General features: G+C 49.1%; 2 protein-coding genes across 10 annotated transcripts; one reads left to right on the top strand and one right to left on the bottom strand.

Annotated features, from left to right (window-relative positions):
• Nucleotides 1-7,252: 7,252 nt before the first annotated feature.
• On the top strand, nucleotides 7,253-8,220 carry C1H16orf92 (chromosome 1 C16orf92 homolog). 2 transcript variants are annotated; one of them, XM_034489070.2, is made up of 4 exons: nucleotides 7,253-7,322; nucleotides 7,692-7,850; nucleotides 7,925-8,012; nucleotides 8,104-8,220. In XM_034489070.2, exons 1-4 carry the CDS (start codon nucleotides 7,253-7,255, stop codon nucleotides 8,123-8,125), a joined length of 339 nt encoding a protein of 112 aa, XP_034344961.2. In that variant the 3' UTR covers nucleotides 8,126-8,220. The 2 variants fall into 2 exon arrangements, with proteins under 2 accessions (XP_034344961.2, XP_076798817.1); XM_076942702.1 differs by lacking the exon at nucleotides 7,253-7,322 and having other exon boundaries at nucleotides 7,398-7,850.
• A 237-nt stretch (nucleotides 8,221-8,457) lies between these two features.
• Tlcd3b (TLC domain containing 3B) lies at nucleotides 8,458-26,419 on the bottom strand. 8 transcript variants are annotated; one of them, XM_076942670.1, is made up of 8 exons: nucleotides 26,164-26,419; nucleotides 24,665-24,783; nucleotides 21,697-21,813; nucleotides 18,488-18,618; nucleotides 13,635-13,718; nucleotides 10,908-11,142; nucleotides 9,766-9,861; nucleotides 8,458-9,464 (listed from the first exon to the last, which is right to left on the bottom strand). In XM_076942670.1, exons 4-8 carry the CDS (start codon nucleotides 18,610-18,612, stop codon nucleotides 9,177-9,179), a joined length of 828 nt encoding a protein of 275 aa, XP_076798785.1. In that variant the 5' UTR covers nucleotides 18,613-18,618; nucleotides 21,697-21,813; nucleotides 24,665-24,783; nucleotides 26,164-26,419; the 3' UTR covers nucleotides 8,458-9,176. The 8 variants fall into 8 exon arrangements, with proteins under 8 accessions (XP_076798785.1, XP_076798790.1, XP_034364020.1 ...); XM_076942675.1 differs by lacking the exon at nucleotides 24,665-24,783 and adding an exon at nucleotides 20,101-20,195; XM_034508129.2 differs by lacking the exon at nucleotides 24,665-24,783.
• Nucleotides 26,420-26,571: the final 152 nt, after the last annotated feature.

The following is a 26,571-nucleotide window of genomic DNA, read 5'->3' as shown; positions in this document are numbered from 1 at the left end:
GGTTAGACATCTTGGAGTGTTTAAATTGGAATCTCCTTGTAATATTTGAAACAAATTACTTAACTACTCATATATACTTAATCTAATTATAGGCCTTAGCCAGTTAATAGCTCCCATTAATTTTTGAAAATTGTTAAGTGTACACAATCTGTACCTTTTGTGGTCGAATTGTTTGTAGATTGATTTTATAACCCAGATAACTAAATCAATCTCTTCCTCTTTGTATTTTTTTCTGAAGCAATCTGTAACCCTTCAGCATGGTAAATTTTTTTGTGTTACCATAAACATTCTCTAAAACATCTTTATTAGAATCACCCAACAGAATGTCATCCATATAATGATAAATGATAGATCAAGGGAATTGCTTACAGATAATTTCTAATGGTTGTTGCACAAAATACTGACAAAATTGGACTATTTCACATTCCCTGTGGAAGTATTTTCCAGTTGTATCTCTTTAGTGGAAGACTATTACTCAAAGTAGAACTCAAAGTAGGTCCTGAGAAAGCAAAGCTTCCCCTGTCTTTCTCATGCAAGGGTATTGAGAAAAAGCAATCTCTCAAGTCAATTATATTATTATAGGCCATGATTTGTAACAAAGATGGTAAAGGAAGTCCAGCTTGTAAAGGACTCATTGGCTGATGACCTCGTTAACTACTCTTAAATCTGTTGTCCTCCATTTACCTGACTTTTTTAAAAAAACAACACAGGGGAGTTCCATCCGCTGCTAGACTCTTCTATATCTTGAGCCTCCATCTGTTCTTGTACCAGTTGTTGAAGTACTTACAATTTTTCTTTTGTTATAGGCCATTTTCCAAGGTGGTTGGTATGTCAGCGGTGGCCCTTTTTATAAATTTGGAAACTCCATCCCTGTGACGTCCTGTTTTTGACCATGGGCACAGCTTGGGATTGTTCTTTATCACCTGTATCAATACCTTCCCCAGGAGCATCTACCATATCACCTCTAATTTCCTCAATTGCTGTCCCTGGAATTGCAGGAATATTAATTTGAGTACCTCATTGTTGTAAAAGATCTCTTCCCCATAAGTTTATAAGTATATCAGCCACATAAGGTCTCAACTTCCCTGTTTCCCCTCCTGGTCCCACACATGTAATCCATTGGACACTTTGTCTTATTCATGATAATTTACCAATTCCAATAAATTGTGTGTAAACCTTCCGAAGTGGCTAATCTAGATCTCAAGACTTTGGGAAAGTATACTAACATCAGCTCCTGTATCTAACAACCCTTCTATGTCCACACCATTCATTTGTACCATTGGGTTTATGATCATTGACCATTGTTTGCCAGAACACATGTTTTTCAGTGCTCCCAAAAGCCCCTGTTTGTTCAACAGGGGTGTTATTGCCCTTGATGTAAGAAAATAACAACTGAGCAATTCTATCCTTTGCTTCAATTTGCATCTCCTTTTTTGCCATGATTTTTATTTCTTTCTTACTATCCCCATCTAATACACCTGGATACACAATAAATCCTAGAGAAGTGAATCCAGTTCTTTCCAAGATTATTCCCACTGTCCCTGAAGGTAAGGAACCATACACATCAGTGGTTAACTTATAACATTCAACTTTTGGGGATAATGTAAGAGAGGTATCTGTGGCCAGATCTGTGGCACTTCCTTCTGTAGCATGGATATGATCAGAAATACCTTTTTCTTTTCTTTTCTTTTCTTTCCTTTCCTTTCCTTTCCTTTCCTTTTCTTTTTTTTTTCTTTTTTCTTTGCCTGCTTGGTACCTTCTGACTGACTAAAGGAAAATGGCTCCTATTGTTTGCTGCGGGCCTCAAGCCAACAGGCCCCTTAGTTCATTCCCTGATGGCAAGAGGTTACCTCGTGTGTCTCTCTTAGATCGGCAATCCTTTGACCAATGTCTGCCCTTTCCACAGTGGCTGCAATAGCCTTGAAGCCTCTGTGGCTCTTAGTAACCAAAACCTGCTTGTTCTCCTCTATGGTTACAGTATTCTCTAGAATCAATGTACCTGTTATTTTGAACTCTGCCTTACAATCTCTTTGGAAATGACCAAATTGACTACAATTAAAACATCGAGCATTTTGATTTCTGATATTTCTAGACACAATTTGTCCTATGATGCTTGGATATACTTCTGAGAACCCATACCAGTCGTTTTTCTGATTCATTCATCTATTGGGACTCCACAAGCTTTCAATGGTCTGATTGCTTTCTGACATTTGGTGTTTGCATTCACAAAGGCCAGTATTTCTATCAATGACTGTCTGGTTTCAGGGTCTGATATGGCTCTATTCACAGCTTAACTCGTAAGAATTCTATAAAAGCGTCTCCAGAATTCTGTATTGTTTTAGTAAATGAGGTAGATCCCCACCCCACCCCCAGGTTCCTCAACCAAATCCCAAGCTCTTGAAGCGGCAGCATGACATTGTCCAATACCACCATCATCAGACCTGATTTGTTCTTGTAAGTCGAATACTGCCCTTCACCAAGCAGCTGGTCTTTAGTAACATTTATCCCCCTTGCTGTGGCTTCATGCCTCTACCACGACAACCATTGTAATTGTTGACCAGCTTCTAGAACAGTGGACATCAATCCCTTCCAATCTTGAGGGATCACCCTATGCTGTGTGGCCCAGTTATTTAGCATTTCTTTGACAAAGGAAGAATGTAACCCATATGAAACAATAGATTCTTTTTTTCTTTTTTTTTTTTTTTGTTTTTTTTTTTTGTTTGTTTTTTTTGTTTTTCGAGACAGGGTTTCTCTGTGTAGCCCTGGCTGTCCTGGAACTCACTCTGTAGACCAGGCTGGCCTCGAACTCAGAAATCCGCCTGCCTCTGCCTCCCAAGCGCTGGGATTAAAGGCGTGCACCACCACTGCCCGGCTCTGTGATCTTTTCTAACAGAAGAGAATTGAGTGAACCTTCTGAGTTTTCAGGCCTCCTCACACCCCCGAAACTTTTTCAGAATAGTATATGTGAACACTACAAAGTAAAACCAGAAAACCACCTCTGGGAACCCAGTAGGAGACCATCCCACAGCAGTAGCTGCCATTTTGCCAATTTCCTAAAGTAACATTGCTAACCTCTCATGATTTGCAGTTGCCTCTACCACGTTAGAGGCAGAGTTACCCATCATGCCTCAGCCCTGTTGGGCGCCACCTTTAGGCACAATTTTTTTGCAACCTACTTTTAATAAGGGTTCAACCTCTCCTCTAGCCCACCACCCAGCAGAGGTAGTGGAAGAGAAAAGTTATTAGGATATAGGGGAAGTGGACTTGTCCAGCTTTGGGTGGCGAGCTCAATCTTCTTTGACAGCAGTTCAGCCCTGTAGCCAACACCAAATATGAACCAGCAGCTGCAGACCAGTCCTCTAGGCACGGACCAGCAGCTAGAGTCCAATCTTTTCAGCAAGCAGACACCAGTCAGCTGTAGTTCAATCCTGAAGAAACCACCAAGCTCGACAACCCGACAACCCACCTGAGGTGGGACCACAGAAGTGTCAAGTTACCAGAGGAACCTCATGAGCAGTTCTCAGGCAAGTTTCTCTCAATGGCCACATTATCACAAGTTGAGCTCAACAACACTCTGTAAGGTGAACCAATACATGCCTGTCTTTAGCGAAGAGTAGTGAGGCAGAGCAAACCAAACCAAAGCTCAGTGCTCGTCTCCCACTGTCTGTGGGGCCATAGTTATACTCCTTCATCAGGGGTCCTTTTACATGTCTACTATACCCAAATATCCTTTCACCTGTGTCTGCTTCAGGAAAACAGTCTTTCATGTGTTTGCTTCAGCAAGACATCCTTTCACCTGTGTGCCCCAGCTAAGTATCATTTAGTATAACTAACTTTCCAAAGAGCGAGACATTTCCACTTCAGGCGTACCTATTTGTGGAGACACATTTGTAAGGCTGCAGGTGTATTCCTCAGGACTTTCCACTTTGGCTTCTTGTTTGTCTCTCTTAAGCAGAGTTGGGGGTTGGTAAAACTGTCTTAATATAATTCAGAAGCTCATGTCTAAGTACATGAGCTTCTCGAAGCAGAATCTCGAAGGTAAAAGGTGCCCAGGTATGGGTGCTGACTACCCAGCGGGTATCATATGCCTGGTTTGTGGAAGCAGGGCCTCACATACTTGTGTATTTCAGATGGGTTCTTTTTTTTTTTTTTTTTTTTTTTTTTTTTTTTTTTTTTTTTTTGGTTTGGTTTGGTTTGGTTTGGTTTTTTGTTTTTTTCGAGACAAGGTTTCTCTGTGTAGTCCTGGCTGTCCTGGACTCACTCTGTAGACCAGGCTGGCCTCCAACTCAGAAATCCACCTGCCTCTGCCTCCCAAGTGCTGGGATTAAAGGCGTGCACCACCACTGCCCGGCTCAATGGGTTCTTGCTTTGTGTCCCTCCTACTAGTCTCCACAGCGATGGGATTACAAAGCATGTATCACCCTGGCCTACCTCTCGAGATGTTTTTGCTTAGAAAATAGAAGCTGAGCTAACCCAGACCCAGGAAGACACACTTATGTAGAAGTAGACATTAGCTGTTAAGTAAAGGGAAATTGTGCTACAGTTCACAGACCCAAGAGAGGCTGACTTTCAAGAAGGGATTAAGGGTGTGCAAACATCTCCCTGGGAAAAGGAAACAGATTTTTTTGTGGGGGCAGGTGGGGATGGGAACAGAAATGATCAGGCATGGGGAGGGAGGAGATGAGGGGAGAGAGTACTGAGAGAGATGACTAGAATGGGGGGACATTTCAGGTTGGGATAGAAACCCAGTACAATAGAAACTCCCTGAAATCTACAAGAGTGACCCTAGTGAAGTCTCCTAGTAATGGGGGATATGGAGCCCAAACTGACCATGTTCTATAATCAGGCACCAACCCAGTCACAAAACCTTCAACCTACAATCTGTCCTGCCTGCAACATATGCTGAGGTAATGGTGGTGCAGAACTTGTGGGAGAGGCCAACCCATGATGGATCCAGTTTATGGCGTATGTTATGAGAGGAAGCCCATGCCTGACACTATGTGGATGACTAGGAACCAGGGGCAGGACAGCCCAGAGACTCAGGATAGAACCAAACACTGGGGGTTGGGGTGGGAGTCAACGCAATGATTCCTAATGATATTCTGCTACACTCATAGACTGGAGCCTGGCCCAGTTGTCATCAGAGAGACATCATCCAGCAACTGATGGGAGCAGACACAGAGACCCACAGACAAACACCAGGCAGAGGCAGGGGAGCCTCACAGAAAAGGGGGAGGAAGAACTGTAGGAGCCAGGGGAAGTCAGGGACACCACAAGAACACAGCCCACAGAGTCAACTAAGCGGGACTCAGAGGCGCTCATAGAGACTGAAATGGCAACCATGGAGGCTGCATGGGTCCTCTGCATATATATGTTATGGTTGTGTAACTTGATGTTCTTGTGGGCCTCTTAACACTGTGACAGCTGTGTGACTCTTTTGCCTACACTTGGGACCCTTTTCCTCTTACTGGGTTGCTTCGTCCAGCCTTGATATGAGGCTTATTGTATCTTGTTAGGCTGTGTTTGACGGATATCCCTGGGAGACCTGCTCTTTCTTTCTTTCTTTCTTTCTTTCTTTCTTTCTTTCTTTCTTTTTTCTTTCTTTCTTTTTTTCCTTTCTTTCTTTCTTTTGGGGATACAGTTGGAGTTGATCTGGGGGAGATGAGACAGTGGCAGGGACTGGGAGGAGTGAAGGGAGGTGAAACAGGTCAGGATGTAACGTGTGAGAGCATAAAAGTTAGAGAAAGAAAGAAAAAGATCAGGAGAAAGGGATAGAATGTTGTGGAAACGTCTCTGGGCATAGTTGTGACACTCGAATTCTCAATAGCTGTGATTAATTAAAGAGGAGGAGGAAGAGGAGGAGGAGGAGGAGGAGGAAGAGGAGCAGGAGGAAGAAGAGCAGGAGGAAGAAGAGGAGCAGGTGGAGGAGGAGGAGGAGGAGGAGGAGGAGGAGGAGGAGGAGGAGGAGGAGGTGGTGGTAAAAGCTGATCCTGGTGTAGGCGCACACTTCTTTAATCCCAGCATCATTTGGGAGGCAGAGGCAGGTCTCTGTGACCTCGTGGTCTGAGAGAGGATCTTTTGATAAGGAACCACCTTCCGGGCAAGTGGTGTAACAGAGTAGCCAGGGGACTATAAAACAAGCACGGGCAGAATAGAGGAGTCCCTTGAAGTGTCCTTGGCCTGGGTGGGCTGGAATTCATTTGTGATAGACAGGCCTAACTGCCAATCAGAGGCGAACTACCTTTTCCAATTCCAGAGGAGGGGCCTCTTCCAGAGGAGGGGCCTCTGGAGTGCCGGTCGCAATTGGGAAGTGACACGGGGAGGACTGAGGGAACTCGAAAAAAGAAATAGAGGTGGAATAGGGAACGGTGCGGTTCACATGCCACCAATGCCACCAAAAGAGAAAGTGAGTCACGGTGAGGGGAGTAAACCAAGCTCTTCGAATGGCCGAGAGACTAGCCTTGGAATGAGCTGGGGGAGTTCCTCTAGTGCCACCCCCGGCCTCGCTGCATCCCCCTCCTCCCCGCCTCCCTGTGACAGCCAGTCCCGAGAGAGGAGCATGCCTGCCTGCCTGTAACCTGTAGAAGAGATGGTGGCACCGTTGGGCCAACACTGCTGCCACCTAGTGGAAAAGTTGGCTGTTTCTCTTGTTTCTCACCGTGCGCATCCATCTCTACCGAGCGCTAAAATCAAGCCTGGAGATGGATTGGTGCATGAAACTGGGGTTCAGAAAGCAAAGGGAAGCCCCACACAGAAAAATGCACAGCTTTAGGAAGCATAGTGTCAGCGTTCCTCGCCCCCTCCGCATTGGTTCCGGCCTTCCTCTTAGAGCTTCTCCAATTTACATGAGCTAATCCTTGTAACTTTCTTGGCATTTTAATAAGCACTCAGTAAACAAGTTGAGGTTGATCCAAAGGACAACTGGAGATATGTAGCCCTCTTCACCTGCCCAGTATAGCTGCTGTACAAACGCATTATCTCCTAGTCCCAGCTAAATCCTGGGATACCACTGACCAAACGACTGACTGACTGTGGCTCTGATAGAACCTTGCACACACAGAGCAAAAGCTGGACCCCTGGGCTACACCCCAAGCCCCCACCACTGTCACTGCTATTGTCAATGTTGTTCTTGAGGACGAGGCTCAATGAACCCTCCTGCATTAGGAGCCGGAAGCGCCCCATAGTCAGGCCAGCGGAATGGCTCTGGGCTGTGACATCATAGAATCCCACTCATTCATAATAGTGAGAGGTTATGAAGCTGTGGCAGTGGGTGACCCTGTGGGTGTGGATGTGGATGGCTGAGCTGGGGACCATAGAAACAGGTGGGAAGCTGAGCTTAGGGATAGAAGGAATAAGGGGGGCTTGAGAATGGGAGTAGGCTGGGTTGTGAGCAGGAGGAGGCCAGCCCAGCCCTGAGCCTTACTCTCCTCCCCTCTCCTCTTCCTTTCTCCTCCTTTCTTCCTTTTCTCTCCTTTCCTTCTCCTTCCTCCCCTCTGTCTCATTTTGCCTTGTCTTGTCACAGAGCGTTACTGTACAAACCTTTCCCCCCATCTCAGACATGGTAGGGAGGCTTCTGATGAGAGCTTGGCCAACTCTGGGAACAAAACAGGCAGAGCACTGGATTTGCCTGGCCTCGTCGGTGGGCACGCTGGCCCTCGGGCTCTTGTCACAGACTCTGCTTTGGCTCTTAGCACCCAGAAGAGATGGAACACAGGTCTCAGTACCAGGAGCCAGCTCCCAGCTCTTCATAGACAGGCCTGATTTCTTCGATTATCCAGACTCAGACAAAGCGAGCCTTCTTGCTGTGGCCCAGTTTATTGGAGAGAAGCCTATAACATTTGTTAAGACAGGTATGAACCAGCTTGATCTAGGGGCCTCCCTCCTGGCAGGGTCTGGAAGGAAGTTGTTGTTGGCTGTCTGGCAGGTTCCAGCCCTGGGCTCTTCCAGCACCTCCTGGTGGGGACATTGGTGGTGGCCTTCTTCTTCCTGCTTTTCCAGTTCTGCATGCATGTGTGAGTTGTGTCTCCCTGTCCTTGCCCTACCCCTTCCAAAGGACCCAAATCTCCTATGTGCCCCCTCTCATTTGATCTTCATACTCCTCAGGCGCTTCCAGAAAGGGGCCTAACAAGAGCCGAGCTATAGTAGCCCTGGACCCAGCTGTGAGCCACACACATCTGCCCAGCCTTCTGTTGAGAAATAAAGGTGGTGCCTCCTTCCTCCCTCACTGCAGTAGCCCTCTCTCTGTGGCCACCTGTCCCCCACTTCCTCCTTCCTCCCCAACTTCGAAGTGACCATTCACACACCCCATTCCTCCCAGGCTGCCCAATGATCCTCTTGGTGGACACACACACACACACCCTTTCCCCCTTCCTCCCTTACTACTCAGTGGCTAGGTAGTCATCCATCCCCTTTTCTCCTCCCTTCCCAGCCCCCAAAAACTGGACCAAAGGGTCTTGCTGGCGTTCAGGAAGATCGTCTTTATTAGCGGTCTGTAAAAGCACCTCCCGGGGTCTGTGGCCCCCAGACTGGAGGAAGCCGCGATTGGCCTGTAGCACCAGGGACAAGCCGGGGCCGGGGCCGAGGGCTAAATGTGCCCCTGACAGAAGGGACTGGCCTGGCGCCTGCCCCCAGGGCTGCTCAGCGCTGGAAAGGTTGTAGGGGAGCAACTGCCTCCCTCCCCTCACCCCAACAAATTAGTTTGATATGGGTGAATAAATAAATAAGGTCCCTCAGATTGCTCTTCACAGGAAGGAGCTGTGGGGGTTACCTGCCCTCTCAGGGCCCACATGGGGTGAGTTAGGGTGTCTTCTCTCTCCCGGGTGATGGGGAGCAGAGAGGGATTTGTAGCAGCAAGGCTAGGATGTCCTTGGGAGCGGGGCCACCCCCATGTCCCTTGACTCCTTGGTCCCAGTGAGCCCCATCTCCTCCCTTTCCCTTTCATTTTGTTAGCACAGAGGCAAGAAGAGGCTCTTCATCCTGGTCCCCTCTCTTCCTGCCTGCCAATCTGACCTCAGCTCCCGAGGGTATATAGCTCCTCCTTATTCTGGGTCCATCTGTCTTGGGGCTGTCAAGGCAAGGGACTCCTGGCTCTCACCCCCCCCCCCAACACACACATCTATTAGCCCCAAACACTGTCTCCACAGGGGCTGGGGAGGGGGAATTTCCAGGGCCTAGCCTCAGTCCTGGGTCTGACAAGGAGAGGGTGGTGGGGAACCTCGGGGTCGGAAGAGGCGGCAGGCCCCTCGGCAAATAAGGAAGAACCAGTAGAGCTGGGGTGCGAGGAGTAGCGCAGCGCCCAGGTTGACGTGGGCCGGGATGGCCATGGGCACTGAGAGCAGGGGCAGGCCAGCGTGGCGCCCGTAGGCCCAGTACAGGTAGGGGAAGAGCAGCACCCGGCAGCACAGGAAGCTGAGTAGCATCAGGGCTCCGTTCACCTTGTGCAGCAACGTGTGCTGCTGCTTGTACTGTGGGCAAGGACAGTGTGGTAGAGCAGGGAGAGGAGGGGTTCCCTTCCCACAGCTGCCTCCCCTCCACCCTGCCTAGGGCTCCTCCCACGGCCGCCCCTGCCCCTGGCCAATGCTCTTTAGTCTTTATTTTTTGAAGCAGAGTTTCACTATGTAGCCCAGGCTAGTCTCAAGCTCATGGTCTTCCTGCCTTCAACCTCCCCTAGTGTAGTAGGCACACAGCACCACGCTGAAAGGCTGCAAGATCTTTAAGGAATCCCCCCAAAAGTCCACCCCACATTCCCCTCAGATTCACTCTCACCTGGATGAGGATCTTGCCCAAGCAGACGAAAGGTGTGCTGACCTCGGCCATCAACATGCAGCCTAGAAAAAAATCTCCCTTGCCTTGTCGCCACACCTAGGGGAAAAGGCAAAAGCCTGAGGATCTGTGCATTCCTGTATCTCTCCCCTCAGAGATACTTTGTGCCCTCTTGCTGTGCCCCCATCTCTCTGTTCATGTGTACACAGGCGTGCACCTGTTTATGTGTATACATGCATATTAAGGCTAGAAGTCAATTTCCTCAATTGCTCTCAATTTTATTTATTTATTTATTTATTTATTTATTTATTTATTTATTTATTTATTTTTGAGGACTTTCACTAACCCTGGAGCTCACTCATCTGGCTATACTGGCTGGCTACCAAGGCCCAGGGACCCTTCTGTTTTCACTGCCCCAGACCTGGGATTAAGCACACACTAGCTTTTCAAGAAGACTCTGGTCCTTGTTTCTGCGTAGCAATCACTGTACTAACTGAGCCACGTCCCCAGCCCTATTCCACTGCTCCCGTCCCCCCATATGCCTCCCCCCGCCCCATAGCTCCGGCTGTCTTAGAACTCACTCTGTAGACCAAGCTAACCTCGAACTCAGAGATTCACTTGCTTCTGCCTCCTGAATGCTGAGATTTAAGATGAGTTGTTTTGTTTTTTTTTTCCTCCTTTGGATCAGAGTCTCATGTCCCCCCAGACTGGCTTCAAATCCACTATGTAGCAAAAGATGATTTTAAACTTCGTATCTTCTTGCTTACACTCTCAAGTGCTAAGATTATAAGTGTGCTGGCTTTACAAAGTGCTGGGAATTAAACCCAGGGTTTCACACATGCTAGGGAAACACTCTACCAGCTGAACTAGATCCTTAGCCCAAACAGACACGTAGTCCTGGGTTATAAACACTCGGTACGCTCTTTTCTCCTGCCTACAACATGCAGACTAAGAAAGCCTTACACAAAGAGGAAGGCTGGGTTTCACATACAGGTAACCAATGCTGTAAGGCACCCACACTGACTTGTACCTCTTAAGACTCTGGGAGGAATTCTGCTCCAGAAGTCCTGTCCCAAGTCCTGTCACCAGGGACCCCCCACTCTGCTGTGCCCCCGAGCCTCCTGACTCCAGGAGGAAGGACTCACCACGGACAGTGGGAAGCACACCAGCACCATGGCCGCGTGGTGGAGCACCATGAGGAACTCCTTGTGCAGGTAGCCACGTACCACGGCCCAGGTGCTGCCCAGGGCTCGGGGCGTCCCGTCTTCCCCTCCATGCCCTTTAACCTGGTGCTTGTGCCAGTGGCAGAGGAACATGGCGTAGATGTCATAGATGAAGTAGGGAACTGCAAACTGTGTGTAGGCCGAGGACAGCCAGTGCCTGTGGGGGGAGAGAAGAGAGGTGGACAGGGTCTCAGCAACCCCTAGGACAGGATAGGGTACTCAATGGGAGGGAGTCAGGTCCATAAAGGCTCTCGTAATAACTCTTTTTTTTTTTTTTTTTTTTTGGTTTTTTGAGACAGAGTTTCTCTGTGTAGTCCTGGCTGTCCTGGAACTCACTCTGTAGTCCAGGCTGGCCTCGAACTCAGAAATCCACCTGCCTCTGCCTCCCAAGTGCTGGGATTAAAGGCGTGCGCCACCACCTCCCGGCTCGTAATAACTCTTGAGTTTTGAGTTACAGATGCTGGAACTGAGGGGTGGGATACAAGAGATCATCCAAGGCCAGACATTCTCCCAGGCCGACCTCATAACCCCCGGTATCTCTGTCTTTCTCACTGTGTCTCTATCTCTCTCCTTCATCCACACTTTTCCTCTGCAGTATCACAGGGAGAGGAGACCAGAACACTGCAGATCGTGGGTAAGACGGAAATGAGCTGAAGCAAGACACAAAGACATTCCCAGTTAGGAACCAGTGAGAAAGGTCCAACTGCTATAGAGATCCTGCTATAGGGACCCAGCACCAGCTGACGTGACGGTTCTCACATGCCAGCCACTATGCTGGCACTTAAATATTTACACAGCATTGGCTTGTTCACCTCTCACAAAACCCTGTGCTATGGAGAGGTTAAGTAATGTGGCCAAGGAATAACCACAGGAGTCCTTGCCATCAGCCCCACTGTGTCAAGAAGGTTGGAGAGTTGGAGCCAGTTCCCAGGGCACCAGAGGGGCTGTCGCTGCAGCCTGCCTTTGTTCCAAGGTGGCAAGTCTATTGTTAGCTCAGGTATGGCCAGCAGTACAGAGAAAATACCAAGCAAAGATGCCAAGAACAGAGAAAGTTCTGCAGACTTTGGAGTAAACAAATACGGGAAGCACACGGATACGCCACTCTGCGCTTTTTTTTTTCTCTTGAGTCAGCACAGAAGCTTTCTCAAGTCCAGGAATCCTCGGTCAGGCCTGGGGTGGGGGTGGGAGACAGAAAGGACCAGAGGGAACAGAGCAAAAGGCTATCCAGCTAGCCACCGTACACCAAGCAAGTGCTGGTGAGAGAGTGGAGAGTGCTGAGGTACAGGTGAGGGGTGTGTGAGAGCTTACCCCTTACCCAGGCAAGCTGGCCTGGGAGAGGGAGCAGCCCTTCCTTAAAGGGACCCATATTACAGCATTGGAGGGGGATGTGGCCAGGAGTCAGAGTCAGGTGGCAGGGGAGAAGCAGCTGGCTAGAAACAGCAGAAATACAAACAGCGCCCGACTGTGCTCAGAGAAGGCTCAGAGCTGCCTAGGGATGTGCTGAGGGGCGGAAGCCACAGGACTCTGGGATGTGGAAAAGCTAGAAAGGGCTTGGGCCCTGGGTTGACAGATGAGGCGTTAGGTTCTGTTCCTGCTCTCTCAGCAATTAGGTGCTCAGAAAGAAGGACAGCTGTTGTCCCCCGGATTAACCCTGATCCTTCCACCTACCTAAGGATTAAAGGTGAAACAAGGCCAAGAGCGGACTTGAGGTTGGGAATACAAGAGCCAAAAGGTGACCTCTAGGTAAGCATAGGTGAGAAGGAAGTGCCTGGCACCAGGCTTCTCTGGGACCCGTTAGCTGGGGAAGGGGTTGGGTGAGAGCAAGGGGAAGTCACATCATGGAAAGGGATCCTAAGAGGCTCCTCAGCACCATGGACCCAGGAGCTGTTCTAGGCACTTGACACACTCAGTTCCTTCCTGCAGAAGCTGCTCTGGGGAGGAATGTGACCTCTCTATAGGTCCTCGGAGGAGAAAACACTCTCCCATAGGAAAAGAAGAGACAGACACCAGAAGGCAGATGGAGACCAGGGTCACCCAGATAATGTTCCCTGAGGCTCAAAGGACACCACAGAAGGACACTAGAGCCAGAAGCTATGAGTCAAGGAAGAGCATCCTGGCCACACAGCAAACTTGCAGCAACCTATGTCAAGCTAAAATGGACAGATCAGCACCACGGACAGGGCCCGGTCCCGTCACCCTCCTCCCGCCCCAGTGCTCAGGCCTGGGCCTTTTTGGCAGCACCAAATACTGCAGTAACTGCCAGTGCCAAATTTTGGCCTCTTCACCCCCACGGCCTGACCCTCAATGGCCTTGCTGTGTCATCCCTTTCTCTTTGCCCTGGACCCAAGCTGAGGCTAGTCATGGATTCCAGAAAGAATATGAGAGATACAAGAGTTGGAAAAGACGTGACTGATGTTCAAAACCTATGACAAGAGCCAGGAAGCTGAGCAGGAACTGCTTGGAGGATTTCCTTTGATCCCGACTCCTGCTTCCCTGCTTCTGACCTTTAAGACAGGGCAGGATAAATTTATCCTTGGTTTTGAGTTGCAGCAATCACATGAACTTTCTTGGTTACTACAGATCTGGGAGATCCTAGGTCCCACATACACACGGCGGGGGCCTGGGCAGGGCTGGCTGTGAGGCACTTACTGGTCATCTATGATGTGCTTGCAGGATGTGGAGACTATGTAGCCAGCTGTGGAGGCCATGATGGCTTGGACAGAGGACACCAGCCTAGGTAGACAGAGGAAAGAGTGAAAGTAAGGTGTGTGCCTCCGTTTCTCCTCCGGCTACTACAGTCTGGGTGTTCCTCAGGACTCCTCAGCTGCCTCCTAAGCCAGGCTTCCCCACCGTCACTTTCAGCCAAGCCCCGCTTAGCTTCCATCCCTCAGTCCCTGCCTCTCCCAGCCTTCTTCATTCCTAGTTTGTGGCAGTGGAATCTTCTTCCTCCCAGGACACCAAGGAGGCCATGCTGAGGTAAGCCAGTGTTGGGAATGGCTTACAGTGACATCTCTCCCTGAGGAAGGAGGGAAGGGACCCATGAGGACTAAGAGAGTCCCCAGTTGCTCCTGCACCCTTTGGTCACCCAGTCACCATGCAGCTCATCCCTACAGTCACTGGCCCCATGGTAACCCAAGCTCCCTCTACCCCTGCCACTTTCCCACACTTTCCCTGATTCTTACCATGATCCTCTTCCTGGTGGCCCTATTCTAGGGACATACAAGTTTCACTCTCTACTTCTCTGTGCCTTGACCCCCAAACACTAGCCCTGAAAAACATAGTCTTGCCCCTCAGCTTGCTCCTGGGTGTCTTGTGGGACTGTTTAGTCACATGCTGCCCTGCTTTAGAGGGAGGGCAGGAGGAAGCTAAGGGGAGCAAGATCAAGCTATATAGTAGACCAGATGGCTGGGTTTCAGTGAGGTCCAAGGAGGGAAGGAAGCTGGGATGTAAACCTACCCACCACTACTGAGCCCAGGGATGTGCTGGGGTCCCTTCCCCACGAAGCCTGTTGGAGAGAGAGGGGCTGAACTCAGGGAAGGCATGCCATTTACCTGGCGGAGACAATGACTGCGTCGGCCTCCCCCCAGCGCAGCTGGGGCAGCCTCTGGAGCGTGTTCTTGGATAGGAGGAAGAGTCCGGGGAACACCACCCCCCCAGCCACCATTGGGGTAAGCATGGTGACTTGGACCCAGGCAGGGAGACCAGAGGGTCCAGAAAGGACAGGAAGGCCAAACTGAGAGAGGGAGTTGGAGGTGGAGAAGGGATTGCCAAGCCAGAGAGGGAGAGAGAAAGAGGGAGGGGGAAGCACAAAGGGGCCAGGGCGGGGACAGGATGGGACAAGAGGGCCAGTTCAGGGCAAGGGAGAAAGGGACGTCAATGAGATTGGGGACTCAGAAAGAAAGGACTAGCAGGCAGAATAGGGGTGGGGAGAGCTGATGAGAGGGTGGGAAGAGACTACCAAGGGAGGACTTGATGAGAGGACCAAGAGGGAGAGGGGACAGGAGGAGGAAGATGCAGTGGGGGAGGGGAGGGAGAACCGCGGCAGGTGGGGGGGGGCTTACGTGGAGAGGCTGGGAGGGCCCAAGGAGGCGGGGTGGGGGACGGTGGTGCCAGCCCTGGAAAAAGGGAGGGAGGAAAGGACGGAGCCGAGCGGAGGAGCAGCTGGGCAAGCGGTCACCAGTCAACCCCGCTCTCCCGCCACCACAGGCTACCACCACCTCCTGCTGCTGCGGCCACAGCCCTGCTGCCCTGTGCAGACACTGCACATGGCATTATAGAGTTGGTGCCCAGCCCCCTGCCCCCTCTGTGAGGAGGGGGAGGGGGAGGGGAAGCCACCAGCTTGGGGAGGGCGGGAGAGGGGGAGGGAAATGATGGCACCGACCAGACACCAAGAAACCGGACCTGCAGCAGCCTTGTCTCCCATGCAGCTCTGAGCCACAGCAGCGGCTGCGACAGAGATGGGGGGGACAGGGAAAGAGGGAGGGGGAGGCCCTTAAAGAGACAGGAGCTGCAGTGCAGGGGGCTGCTGGGGACAAGGGCTTAGGGAAGGGATGGCTCTTCTCTTAGCCCCGGGCACCTCCACCTAGCGGGGGTACTTGAGGGGCCTTTCCTGTCAGCACTTTAAAAATGTCTGGCATTTTCTTCTACTGATGCTTATAAACAGAAATGTGTGTCCCTCAGTGGCCTGCAGGGATCTTAGCTCAGGGGTGCTCACTCCGGCCAAGAAGATTTCCTAGAGAAGGTAGCCTGAGTAGATGGTGTTTCTTGCTTTCCCCCCACTGAAGGCACAGATAGGAACAAACCATCTCACAGTGTCCTTCAGACCTAGAAACACCCCCCCCCCCCGCCCGCCAGCTTCTCCAGTCAGAGGGAGTGGAGACTGACGTGCACTAGGTACCACACACCACCGCAAGTCATCCCTCACTAGTGTGCCTCACTAGTGTGACAGCAGGGGGGAGGGGGGATCTATGCTCCTCTGCTCTTTAGAGGTCAGGAAATGGTCCTGAGGTGTGAGCCCAGATCCCCAGGATCAGAGAGTTAGGAAGTGACAGAACTAAGTGAGGAGAGCCGGCTGGCTGTCAGAACCCTCCAGCGTGGCTTTGGGGGGAGGAGGGGTAGTAATAGGAAACAGGAGGCAGTGGTTCATCGTGTAGTTCTGGCAGCACTCCAGAGGCTGAGGCAGGAGGATCACTCCTGGTAACCAGCTTGGGCTACAGAGGAAGTGCTAGCTAGCCTAGGGGAGAGGGTAAAAAAAAGTGGGCTTGAAGAGAAGAGGGTGCTGCCTTGAAAACCCATGTGGAGTCCTGGAAGCCGGGCCCCTTCCTCAGGCTGCACAGCCTCCTGGAGCCCCTTCTCCTTGTTGCCTTGGTTCCCTTTCCTCTGCCACTCCTCAGAACGTCCTGCTTGTGAGGAAGAGCCTGGAGGTTGGCTGAGTCAACTTCCTCCTTTAATCCAAGGGGGAAACACAGCACAGCCTAGGCCTTTGGCCAGGGTAATTTAGGCCTAGCACACAACTACTCCTCACACTTCCATGGCCTCCTATAGCCGGGCCTTCCCCAAACCCATCTCTCCTTCAGACTTGTATATCAAGGGGACTGACACCTAACTGTAGTTTGGGTTTCTCACTGGTCCTGAGATAAGCCTCAAAATTTACTGACCACTGACCTTTCCAGCCCACAGCTTACTCCCTCTGCGCCCTAGAGGAAGGGGCTGATTTGCTATTTTGTGGTGCCCTCTAGTGGCAGTCTGTGGGAGTGGCTAAGGGAAGTCGACACCAGCAGGAGTTGGGGATTGTGTTAGAGACCATGGCAGACCTGGAAATCTCACCTAAGGAAAAGAGGCCCACTCTCCCAGGTCTTACTACAGACTGAGCACAGGATAAGGAGATTTATGTCAATGCTTCTTAGAGCTTTTAGGGTTGGGGAAGGAAAAACTAAGGCTTAGAGGATTTGTTTTTTTTTAAGTGTCAAGATAACACAGCTATGTGCATTAGAAAAGTAGGATTTCAAGCTGGGGTTTGCTTCACTCCAGGAAAGTCCAGAGACAGAGGTGACAGGAGGCAGATTCCAGGGCTTCCAGGACAACCAGGTCTATACAGCAAAGTCCCAGCAAAATCCCAAGCTAGTCAGGAATACATAGGGAGATCCTGTCAAGAAACATGCACTTAGCCTAGCCTGAGCTACTAGTATGAAGAGACAGGCCTGAAATCCAAGTACCCGGAAGGCTGAGGCAGGAGGTTAACTAGGAGTAACAGAATAAAATAAAACCAAAACCTTTCAAAAGTTACAAGATGCAATCTCGGCTACCTACAAAACAAAACAAAAAACCCACAAAAAAAAAATATAACACACACAAAACAAAACAACAACGAACAAGAGTGCAAAGGCACCAGCGAGGGCAGGGATCTGGATCAGAACCTGACTGCGGACACAGACCTGGCCAAGGGACCGGGACCGACTGTGACAGCGAGCAAGATGGGGATTTGGGGTTCGTGCTTTTGATTTTTGTTTTCTCTGAAGGGGATTTATACAGACACATTGGTGGGAAACTCTGCCTTTGGGGACTCAGTGGCTATCTAGCATTTCAGAGGCTCAGGGCTCCATACCCAGCATTGAAAAGAAGGAAAAAAGAAAAAACCCGAAAACAACCCCCAAGAATTGCTTTCTGCACCCTGCTCCTACCCTGTCCCAGCTCTGCCCTGGCTTTGTTCACCTTTATATTAACAACCCGAGGGCCCAACCTCTCCCACAAACACATTTTTCCTAGTATGATGTTGCCAGCAGAAGATAGTATCTCCTTAAATTCTAGTCTGAGTTATCAGTTAAAAAGCAACCAGTTTCAGGCCAGTGAGAAGGCTCAGCAAGTAAAGGTGCCTGTTGCCAAGACTACGTTCAATCCCTGGAACACTGGAGGAAGGAGAGAACCAACTACAAGTTGTCCTCTGACCTTCATGTGAGCCACCACAGCATGTGCACCCCCTCCGGTTAAATGTAATAACTTCTAAAAAAAAATGAAATGTTCAATTGTTAGCACTTTGGAGATCAAGACAGGAACATCTTTGTTTCAAGGCCAGGTTGGATTATAAAGTAAAGTTCTGTCTCAGGGGAGAGACTGGGATGCAGCTGGGTGGGAGAGCACCTGCCTGGCCCACAGGCCCTGGCTTGGGTTCACATGCTGGCTCTGTGTTGCCTGGCTGGAGCCAAGGCCCTTCTTCTTCCCCAGGGTGTCACGTAGGTCCTACCCCTGCACCTCCTCAATGCCCACAGCCCTTAGACACGCGATCCTCACATGTCTCCATGGAAAAGAGAAATTACAATCAGGCCCCTTTCCCAATGAGAGACCTGAACCTCAGTGGTTTCACTGTTGCAAAAGATTCCACTAACAGGGCCCCACCCACACTGCCCTGTGTCCTCCTGAGTCCACTCCAGCTCCTCTTCAGATGCTCCAGCAGCTGCTCCATCAGTTCTGGCCCCAGGAAAGATACCCCACCCTTCCCATCTTACTTGGATGCCACCAAAACGGCCTCTTCCCTCTCCATCCGCAAACTGGTTTGGTTCTGCAGCCCCCAGCAGAGGACGGCAAAGCACAGTGGGAAGAAGACACAGCCCAGCATGAAGAACAGGGCCATGCCTGTCTGCAGAAGAGAAATAGTGCCATGAAAACAATATTCTTCAACACCCCTCCCGTACCCCCAGCTACTGTCACTGCAAAGACACAAGGGCCCATGAGCCCCACTCCTTGGTAGTCACTGTAAGTCACCAGGCATGCCTGGAGTCTAATCTCTTTTGGCTCCTTAGTGTATTTTTTTTTTTTTTTTTTTTTTTTTTTTTTGTTTGGTCTAAGACAAGGTCTTGCCATATCTGCCAGTCTGGATTTGAACTCCTGACCATCCTGTCTCAGCTACCTAAGGTCTAAAAGGGCCCAGAACTGTGTGCCTTGCCTGGCCTTTACATACTTTTACTTCATTTATCCAAAGCAGCTGGACATAACACTTGTTTGTGTGTTTTTTCCTTTGAGTTAGGGCCTTGTGTACTTCAGGCTAGCCCTGAAATTTCTATGTGCCCCAAGCTGCTCTTGAACTGATGTCCCACATCTACCTCCCCCAGGCTGGGGCTACAGGTGTGCATCCACATGCCCTACCACTTTGTTTTAAACCCAGTTCAGACTGTTTCGGTTTTCCCTATAACCCTGGAGCTGGTCCATACTTCCAAAACAGATCATATTTTAGCTTTTTATGGTAGCACAGAACAGCAATCCCAGAACGTGGGAAGCTGAGGAAGAAGGATCACAAGTTGGAGACCATCATGGACTACATAGCAAGACTCTGTCTCAAAATCAACAAAACAGAGAGTTGGAAAGACTGCTCTGATTAAGAGCACTGACGGCTCTTGCAGAGGATCTGGATTTGATTCCCAGCTCCCATATAGTGGCTCACAACCATCTGTAACTCCAGTTCCAAGGGACCTGATGCCCTCTTCTGGCCTCTTTGGGTACTACAAGTACATGCAGGCAAAATACCCATACGTAAAATATTTGGGGGGGGGGGGGGACAGGGTCTCTATGAAGCCTGGCTATCCTGGAATTTGTTTTGTGGACCAGGCTGGCCTTAAAACTATAGAGATCTGCCTGCCTCTGACTCCTAATTCTGGGATCAAAGGTGTGGGCCGCTGTGACTGGCTAATAAATCTTGAAAAAGAGCTGCAGCTCAGGGGTTGGGAGACCTTGGGTTCGATCTTTAAGACAGAGTTGGGGGGAGGGAGAGGAAGGGGAAAAGAGGGAGAGAAGGAGAAAGAGAGGGAGAGGGGGAGAGAGGGAGAGAGGAGGAAAGAGAGGGAGAGAAGGAGAGAGACAGAGATAGACATACGGACACAGAGACAGAGAGATAGAGACAGAGACAGAGAGACACAGACAGACAGAAACAGACAGACAGAGAGAGATGAGAGAGACAAAGACAGAGAGAGATAGAGGGGGGGAGGGGGACAGAGACAAATAGACACAAAGAGACAGAGAAAGACAGGAGAAAAACTCCACAACCAAAAATCCTCCTTTCCCTGTAACACTCCTGATGTATGTGCATTACAGCTCCACCCGGCTGCAACCTCTGCAAGACACACACCCAGTTCTGTGTCGTCTCTCAGACTTGTCACAGGCCTCAGCTCTCTGGTACAAAGGTGGGAGGGCAGGGGAGAAGTTGATGTTTCTCCTCAGCAACTAAACTTGCAAAAGATGAAGGGAGAGGGTGTTCAAATTGTCAAAATACTTGAAATTTTAAAACATTAAACGGAATTGTAAAAGACTATTATACATAAAAATAAAAAAAAAAGAAAGCAGAGATTATGGGATGCATACTTTTATATATTATTTTTTGCCTGAAAAAGCCTCTCCTCCCGTCCACTCCAAGGAGAAGGCAAGTCAGGGAGCCCCAGGAGCAGTGGGGCGAGTCGGAGCCTGCCATCCTGCATCTTTTGAGTGGCTTTTAAGGGATCGTCCCAACATAGAAGGAAGGGGTCAAACTGCTCCACAGAGGCAGCTGGACAGGCAGGAGTATCAGCCTCCCATTGGTGGACTGATGGGATCATACTGTCTTCCCATTGGCCAATCTCCTGACATCATTTGCTTATATTCTTGAGGAAAGATAAGGCATTCTTGTGCCTTTAGGTAGAACTGACCAACGAGAATTCATTGATTTGATGGACAGCTACATTTCAGAGGTGGGGCTGAAACTCGAGCAAGAGTGAGATGAGTTAGGTTGGCAGGTTCAAGGTTGGGAGGGTCTACATCTCAAAATCAGACTCTACAGATGGCCAGAGAAAGATGTAGCATGGAGGGGGTGGTGTGTCTGTGTCTCAGCTGCTTAAAAGAGATTTTTTTTTTGAGACATGATCTTATGTAGCCTAGGTTGGCTTCATTATGTAGTTCATCATTGTGTTGGATCCTCTTGCTTCTGTCTCTAAAGTGCTGGGATTACAGGACATTACCATATCTGGCAGCAGTGGAGAGAACCCAGGCCTTGACTTTACTACTGAACTGTATCTCCAGCACCTAAACCTGTCTCTCAAAGTGAATATAAATAGGTTCTGGGAGTGTGGCTCAGTAGTAGAGCCCTTCCTGGCATTCATAAGGCCCCGTGTTCTCTCCTTAGCACCTGCCCATAGTTGCAGAACTTGGAGAACTGAAGCAGCAAATCACAAATTCTAGTCTAGCCTGTGCTACACAGAAACCCTGTCTGAAAAACCTCAAACCAAACCAAACCAACAAGGGGTGGGCATGGGAGATGGGCTAGGGACCAGCCTGCAGCATGGCCTCATCGCTACAAATTCAGCCAAATAGTTGGGAGTAAAACACACGAGAGCATGGTGCTTCAGGAGAGACATGAGCAGTCGATCCCAGAGAATCCTCAGAATTCTGGATGCACGCACCTGTGCACCTGTGTGTAGGACATGGCTAAACATTTTCTTTGTGATTTTGATTTTTTGAGGCTCTAGCTGGCCTGGAACTCACAGAGATCCACCTCTGCCTCCCAAGTGCTGGGTGAGCTACCTTTGTCGGTTGTTATAATGTTATGCAGACATAAAAGACAAAACTCTAAAGGAACAGAAAAGAGTTTTGCTTGTTTGCTTGATTTTGTTATTGTTCAGTCCTGGGGATTGAACCCGTGACAAGCAATCTCCATGCTCTAAGACAGCTGTTTTCTTCTGGACATGTAGCTTACCCTGAAGTGTATAGCCAGGAGCTGGGAAGGGTTAGACCCGATTGTCACTGGAAATTTCTAGATGCTTTCATTGTCACAGTCTTGTCATCAGCCAGGTCCACGGCTACACAGGCTTGTCTGAGATATGAAAGATGGGAACACAATAGCTCACTACAGCTTCAGGGAGCCACAGAAATCTGCTTATGACTTAGTGCTCATGCCCTCCACCACTGAGTTACCCCCAGCCCAGTTAACTTTCTCACAGTACTGACTGTCCATTCCATGCAGTGTCCTGGGATTTTTCCTACATCCCCTGCCAAATGTAGTTCGGGTGATTTTGCAACCTACCAGTGGGCAAGGACCCACTTAGGAAAATCTGGGCTTATTGCAATCAACTTTTTTTTTTTTCATAACTACATCCCTAAGGAACGTTTCACTACTTTCCCCAAGTCACTGCCTATAAGGAAAAAAAATTTTGGGTTTTTTTTTTTTTTTTTTTTGAGACAGGGTTTCTCTGTGTAGCCCTGGCTGTCCTGGAACTCACTCTGTAGACCAGGCTGGCCTTGAACTCAGAAATCCACCTGCCTCTGCCTCCCAAGTGCTGGGATTAAAGGCGGGAAAATTTTAATAACATATATAAACACTGTAGTTCTGTTTGTGTGTATGTGTGAATGCTTCAAAATTTTTTCAATAAGTCTTTAAATGGAACCAAGTTTAGTTAGTGTGGTGGTTCACCACTGTACACTGGAACAGACAGAAGACGGAGACAGGAGGATTGAGAGGTCCGTGCTAGCCTGGGCTACAAGGTGAGAACTTGTTTCAGAAACACAAAAGCCTGTAAGGTGGCTCGGTGGGTAAAATGTCCTTGCTGTGAGTTCCTAATGACCTCGTTAGGTCCTCAGAACCAGGGTAAAGTAGAAGAAAAGAAGCAACTCCACAAGGTTGTTCTCTGAGGCCACTGAAACCTGAGCGCTCCACTCCATAATAATGAAAAATAAATCCTAAAAAATAGCCAGAGAGGGAGGGGTAGGGGAGAAGGGGACTCGTGGGGGAGGATGAATGTGGTCAAAGGTCATGATAACTGGTGTGAAGATCTCGATGGACTCCATCTTTGCCTACAGTGAGCACATGCCAATAAAAAACAATGTATTTTCACAGGGTCAATGCTGCCCATTAAAAACGCACAGGACAGCACCATGACACTCAGGTTCTGAGCCATACATGGTCTGACAGCCAATAAGACAGAATCAGTTCAAGTTGGCCTTGGCCGACTTATAGCCCCAGTTTAGGGGAGGTTGAGATAAGAGGATTGTCATGAGTTTCAGGTTACTGTTTGAGACACAGTGAGATCCAGGTCAGTCTGGGTTACAGAGTGAGACTCTGTCCTCCTAAAATAAATAACATACAAATAAACGTATAATAGTGTGAGCCAGGCATGATAGCGCACAGATCCTTGGGAACCGCCCTTACAAGTGGTTGTGAGCTGCCATGTTGGTAACTGGAACTGAACCCCCCATTTTATTCTTTGGGACAAAGTTTCAAGTGTCTCAGACTGGCCCTGAACTTGCTAGTCAGTAAATTCCAGATCTTGTATGTGTACCAATAGGTCTGTTCTCACAGCTGGAATATGAGCCTGGTGGTGTGCAAATTCCAGAGTACAATCTTGTAACCTCCGAAAGGAAAACTGTAATACTGTTGAAAATGACAGGGCTGGAGACAATCTCAGTGGTTAGAGTACCGGCTACTCTTCTGGAGGACCCAGGTTCAATTCCCAACACCCACATAGTGGCTCATAACTGTCTATAACTCCAGTACCAGGAGAGCTCATCCCTTTCTGGTCTCCATGGGCTCTGGGCACCAAGCACTACATATACATACAGATAAAACACCCATATCATAAAAAAAAAAGAAACATATTTTTAAATGGAATGCCAGAATCACTTGTGAAGAACATTGTAAATCTGGCCAGGCATGGTAGTGCACACTATAGTCCCAACACTCACTCGGGTGGATCTCCAAGTTCGAGGCCAACCTGCTCTACAGAGTGTGTTCCAGGACAGCCAGGGCCACACAGAGAAACCCTGGGTGGGGGAAGAGAGAGGGGGGGAGAGAGAGAGAGAGAGAGAGAGAGAGAGAGAGAGAGAGAGAGAAGAAAAGTCAGATAAGGAGCTGAATCTGGTGGTAAAGAGGAACTCCCTCCTGGCTACAAGAGAAGAAGGAAGTATAGACAGAGGCCCCTGGCTTGTCCCTGTAACCCAAGCATCTGGCAGGCTGAGTGAACAGGGTCATTGCTAATTCGAAGCTAACATGGGTACATAGCAAGATCCTGTCTCAAAAAAAAAAAAAAAAAAAAAAAAAAGGGGGGGGCTGGAGGCGCTCGTGGGTAAAGTATGCTTGCTTTTCAAGCTGTTGAGCTGATCTCCAGACTTCTCACAAAGGTGAAAGAAAAGAATCAATTCCACAGAGTAATCTTCTGCCTTCTACACTTGCACTGTGGCACACACATAGACATATGCTCTCTCTCTCTCTCTCACACACACACACACAAACCACACATGCAATAACAATAATGTTTTTTTTTAAGGGGCAGAAAAAGCAAAAGTATAGAAAGAGAACTAGAAGGAAGATAGTATATTTGAACTGGCGTGTGTGTGTGTGTGTGTTTTGAGTATGTGTGTGTCTTTGAGTATGTGTGACTGTGTGTCTCTTTGAGTGTGTGTGTGTTTGAATGTATGTATGTGTGTGTTCTTGCTGAACCAGTATGTCACCTAAAATAAACTCAAGATGGGGTACACTCCACCCACTGCACAGTCCAAGTGTTCCAGAAATCTTTGGCCATGCATGCTTGTAAAGGAAGGGAGTAGCCACCAGCTTGGGAATGTAACCAGGAAGCTTTCTGGCCACTCAGCATAGCCTGTGAAGAGGCAGTTGGGAGATACTCCTCTCAGGTGACTTCAGTACCCTGCTCCCCTCCCTCAGCCTAACTCACCAGGAGTGGCTCTACCATTCTTGCAGACCTTGCCAGCAGGTTCCTCTGAGCCTGGGGTTTACCATTTCCTTTTGCTTTGGGTTCCCTTGTCCAAAGGCTCCCGGGCTCATCCTCAGGACCTAGGCAGATGGCAGATCGAAGAGCATGCAGCTGTGGTGTCACCAAGGCTGTGAATAAGTAACCACTGAGCAGCCTGTGGTGTCTGTTTCCCACCTGACACTGTGGCCTGGGGCCAGAGTATTCATTATTTAGGGGGTTTTTCTTGTTTGTTTGTTTTTAACCTGTCCTAAGTTAGTACAGTTCCAAGCAAGAAAGGTCCTCCCCTTTCTCCTCACACCAGAAAAGGCTGCGTGGTTGGTGAGATGGAGACAGACAACTGTGGATTTACTAATCTGTTCTTCCATACTTTGTCTATGTGATCTTGGCTAAGTTTCTGAACCTTTCTGAGCCTCTGTCATATGGCCTGGGTCTGAATCCTGGCTTTGCCACTCTCGCCGCGCCAGGAATACCTGTGTGACTCATGAGCCTTGGAATGCTTATGTACACATAGAGACAGTAGCAGCAACTCTACAAAGGGCTTCTGGGAATGATTCAAAAAGGTAGGCACAGCTCCTGAGTGAGATGTCCCTGGGTAGTCACCAACAGCTGAGAGCTCACTGGGTGCTCACTGGGTAGTCACCAACAGTGTCTGATTGCTTGTTTTCTATGGGACTTGGGATTAAAGCCAAAGAGACTTGTAAATGCTTTGAAAATACTCTGCCATTGAGCCACCCTGCCTCCAGCTTGTGAGACAGGGTTTTACTGTGTAACCCAGACTATTCCCAAACTAGGGGCCCTCTTGTTTTTTTCTCCCGTGTGCTGGGACCACAGGTATGAGAACCAGCTAACTCGGCCCAGTGCAAAGTGTGGCTTCTTCATTCCTCCTAGGGATTGAAGAATGAAGGTCCTAGGCAAAGGTCTTCATTTTCATACTAGGAATGCTGAGAACCCCCCCCCCCCCTTCTGCTGAGAAAACCTCTCTCTCTCTCTTCTCTCTCGGTGTGTGTGTGTGTGTGTGTGTGTGTGTGTGTGTGTGTGTGTGTGTGTAGTTGTGTGGCTGTGTGGTGTATATGTGTGTGTGGTGTATATGTGTGCAGTATGTATGTGTTTTTGTGCATGTGTGCCTGTGTCATTTGTGTGTGTGTATAGATACACCCTGCTACAGTGTGCGTGTGTGCATGTGTGTCTGTGTCATGTGTGTTTGTGTGTGTGTAGATACACCCTGCTACAGTGTATGTGTGTGTGCGCGTGTGTATATGTGTGTGTAGAGATCAGAGGAGTCAGTTCTCCCTTCCCATCTTTATGTAGATTTCTGGGGTCGGACTTAGTTCATCAGACATCCATATGTATATCTACTGAGCCATCTTACTAGCCCAGGGGCCTTTTCTTAGTATCTAGAAGACAATGTTATCTAACAGCCAATGGAAGGGTTGAAATTATTAGATCAGAATGATACTTGCTTGGCTTTCTTCTCAGGGTCACATCCAAGCTGAAGCTTCTCTCACCTGCTGGTCTCTCTATATGTCCCATTTCTCACCCACGTCATGACGACTGAGGACAGAACATGGTGTCATCCTTTTCTCACTTCTCTGGGTCAGTTCAACATGCCCCGTGATGCTCCCTGACACTCCCAGCTTTGAACTTCAGGTAGAAGGAGTCATGGCAGCTGTTGGCTATGGTAAAATCACTGTCTCCTAGCTCCTTCTAATGTTATACTGTGGGTAGAAATGGGGCCTTGGCAATGTGAGGCACATATATCATCTCTCTTATTGGCTTGTCTGGTGTCTGCCCTCCTACACACTGGAGGAACCAATGACAGGAACAGAATACCATCAGCAGTGTGTCTGGCCACTGCAGACCATGGGTGT

This window comes from Arvicanthis niloticus, chromosome 1, assembly GCF_011762505.2.
Source record: "Arvicanthis niloticus isolate mArvNil1 chromosome 1, mArvNil1.pat.X, whole genome shotgun sequence".
NCBI classification, from domain to species: Eukaryota; Metazoa; Chordata; class Mammalia; order Rodentia; family Muridae; genus Arvicanthis; species Arvicanthis niloticus.
The sequence above is the reverse complement of the archived record's forward strand: the minus strand, read 5'-3'. Positions and strand labels throughout refer to the sequence as shown.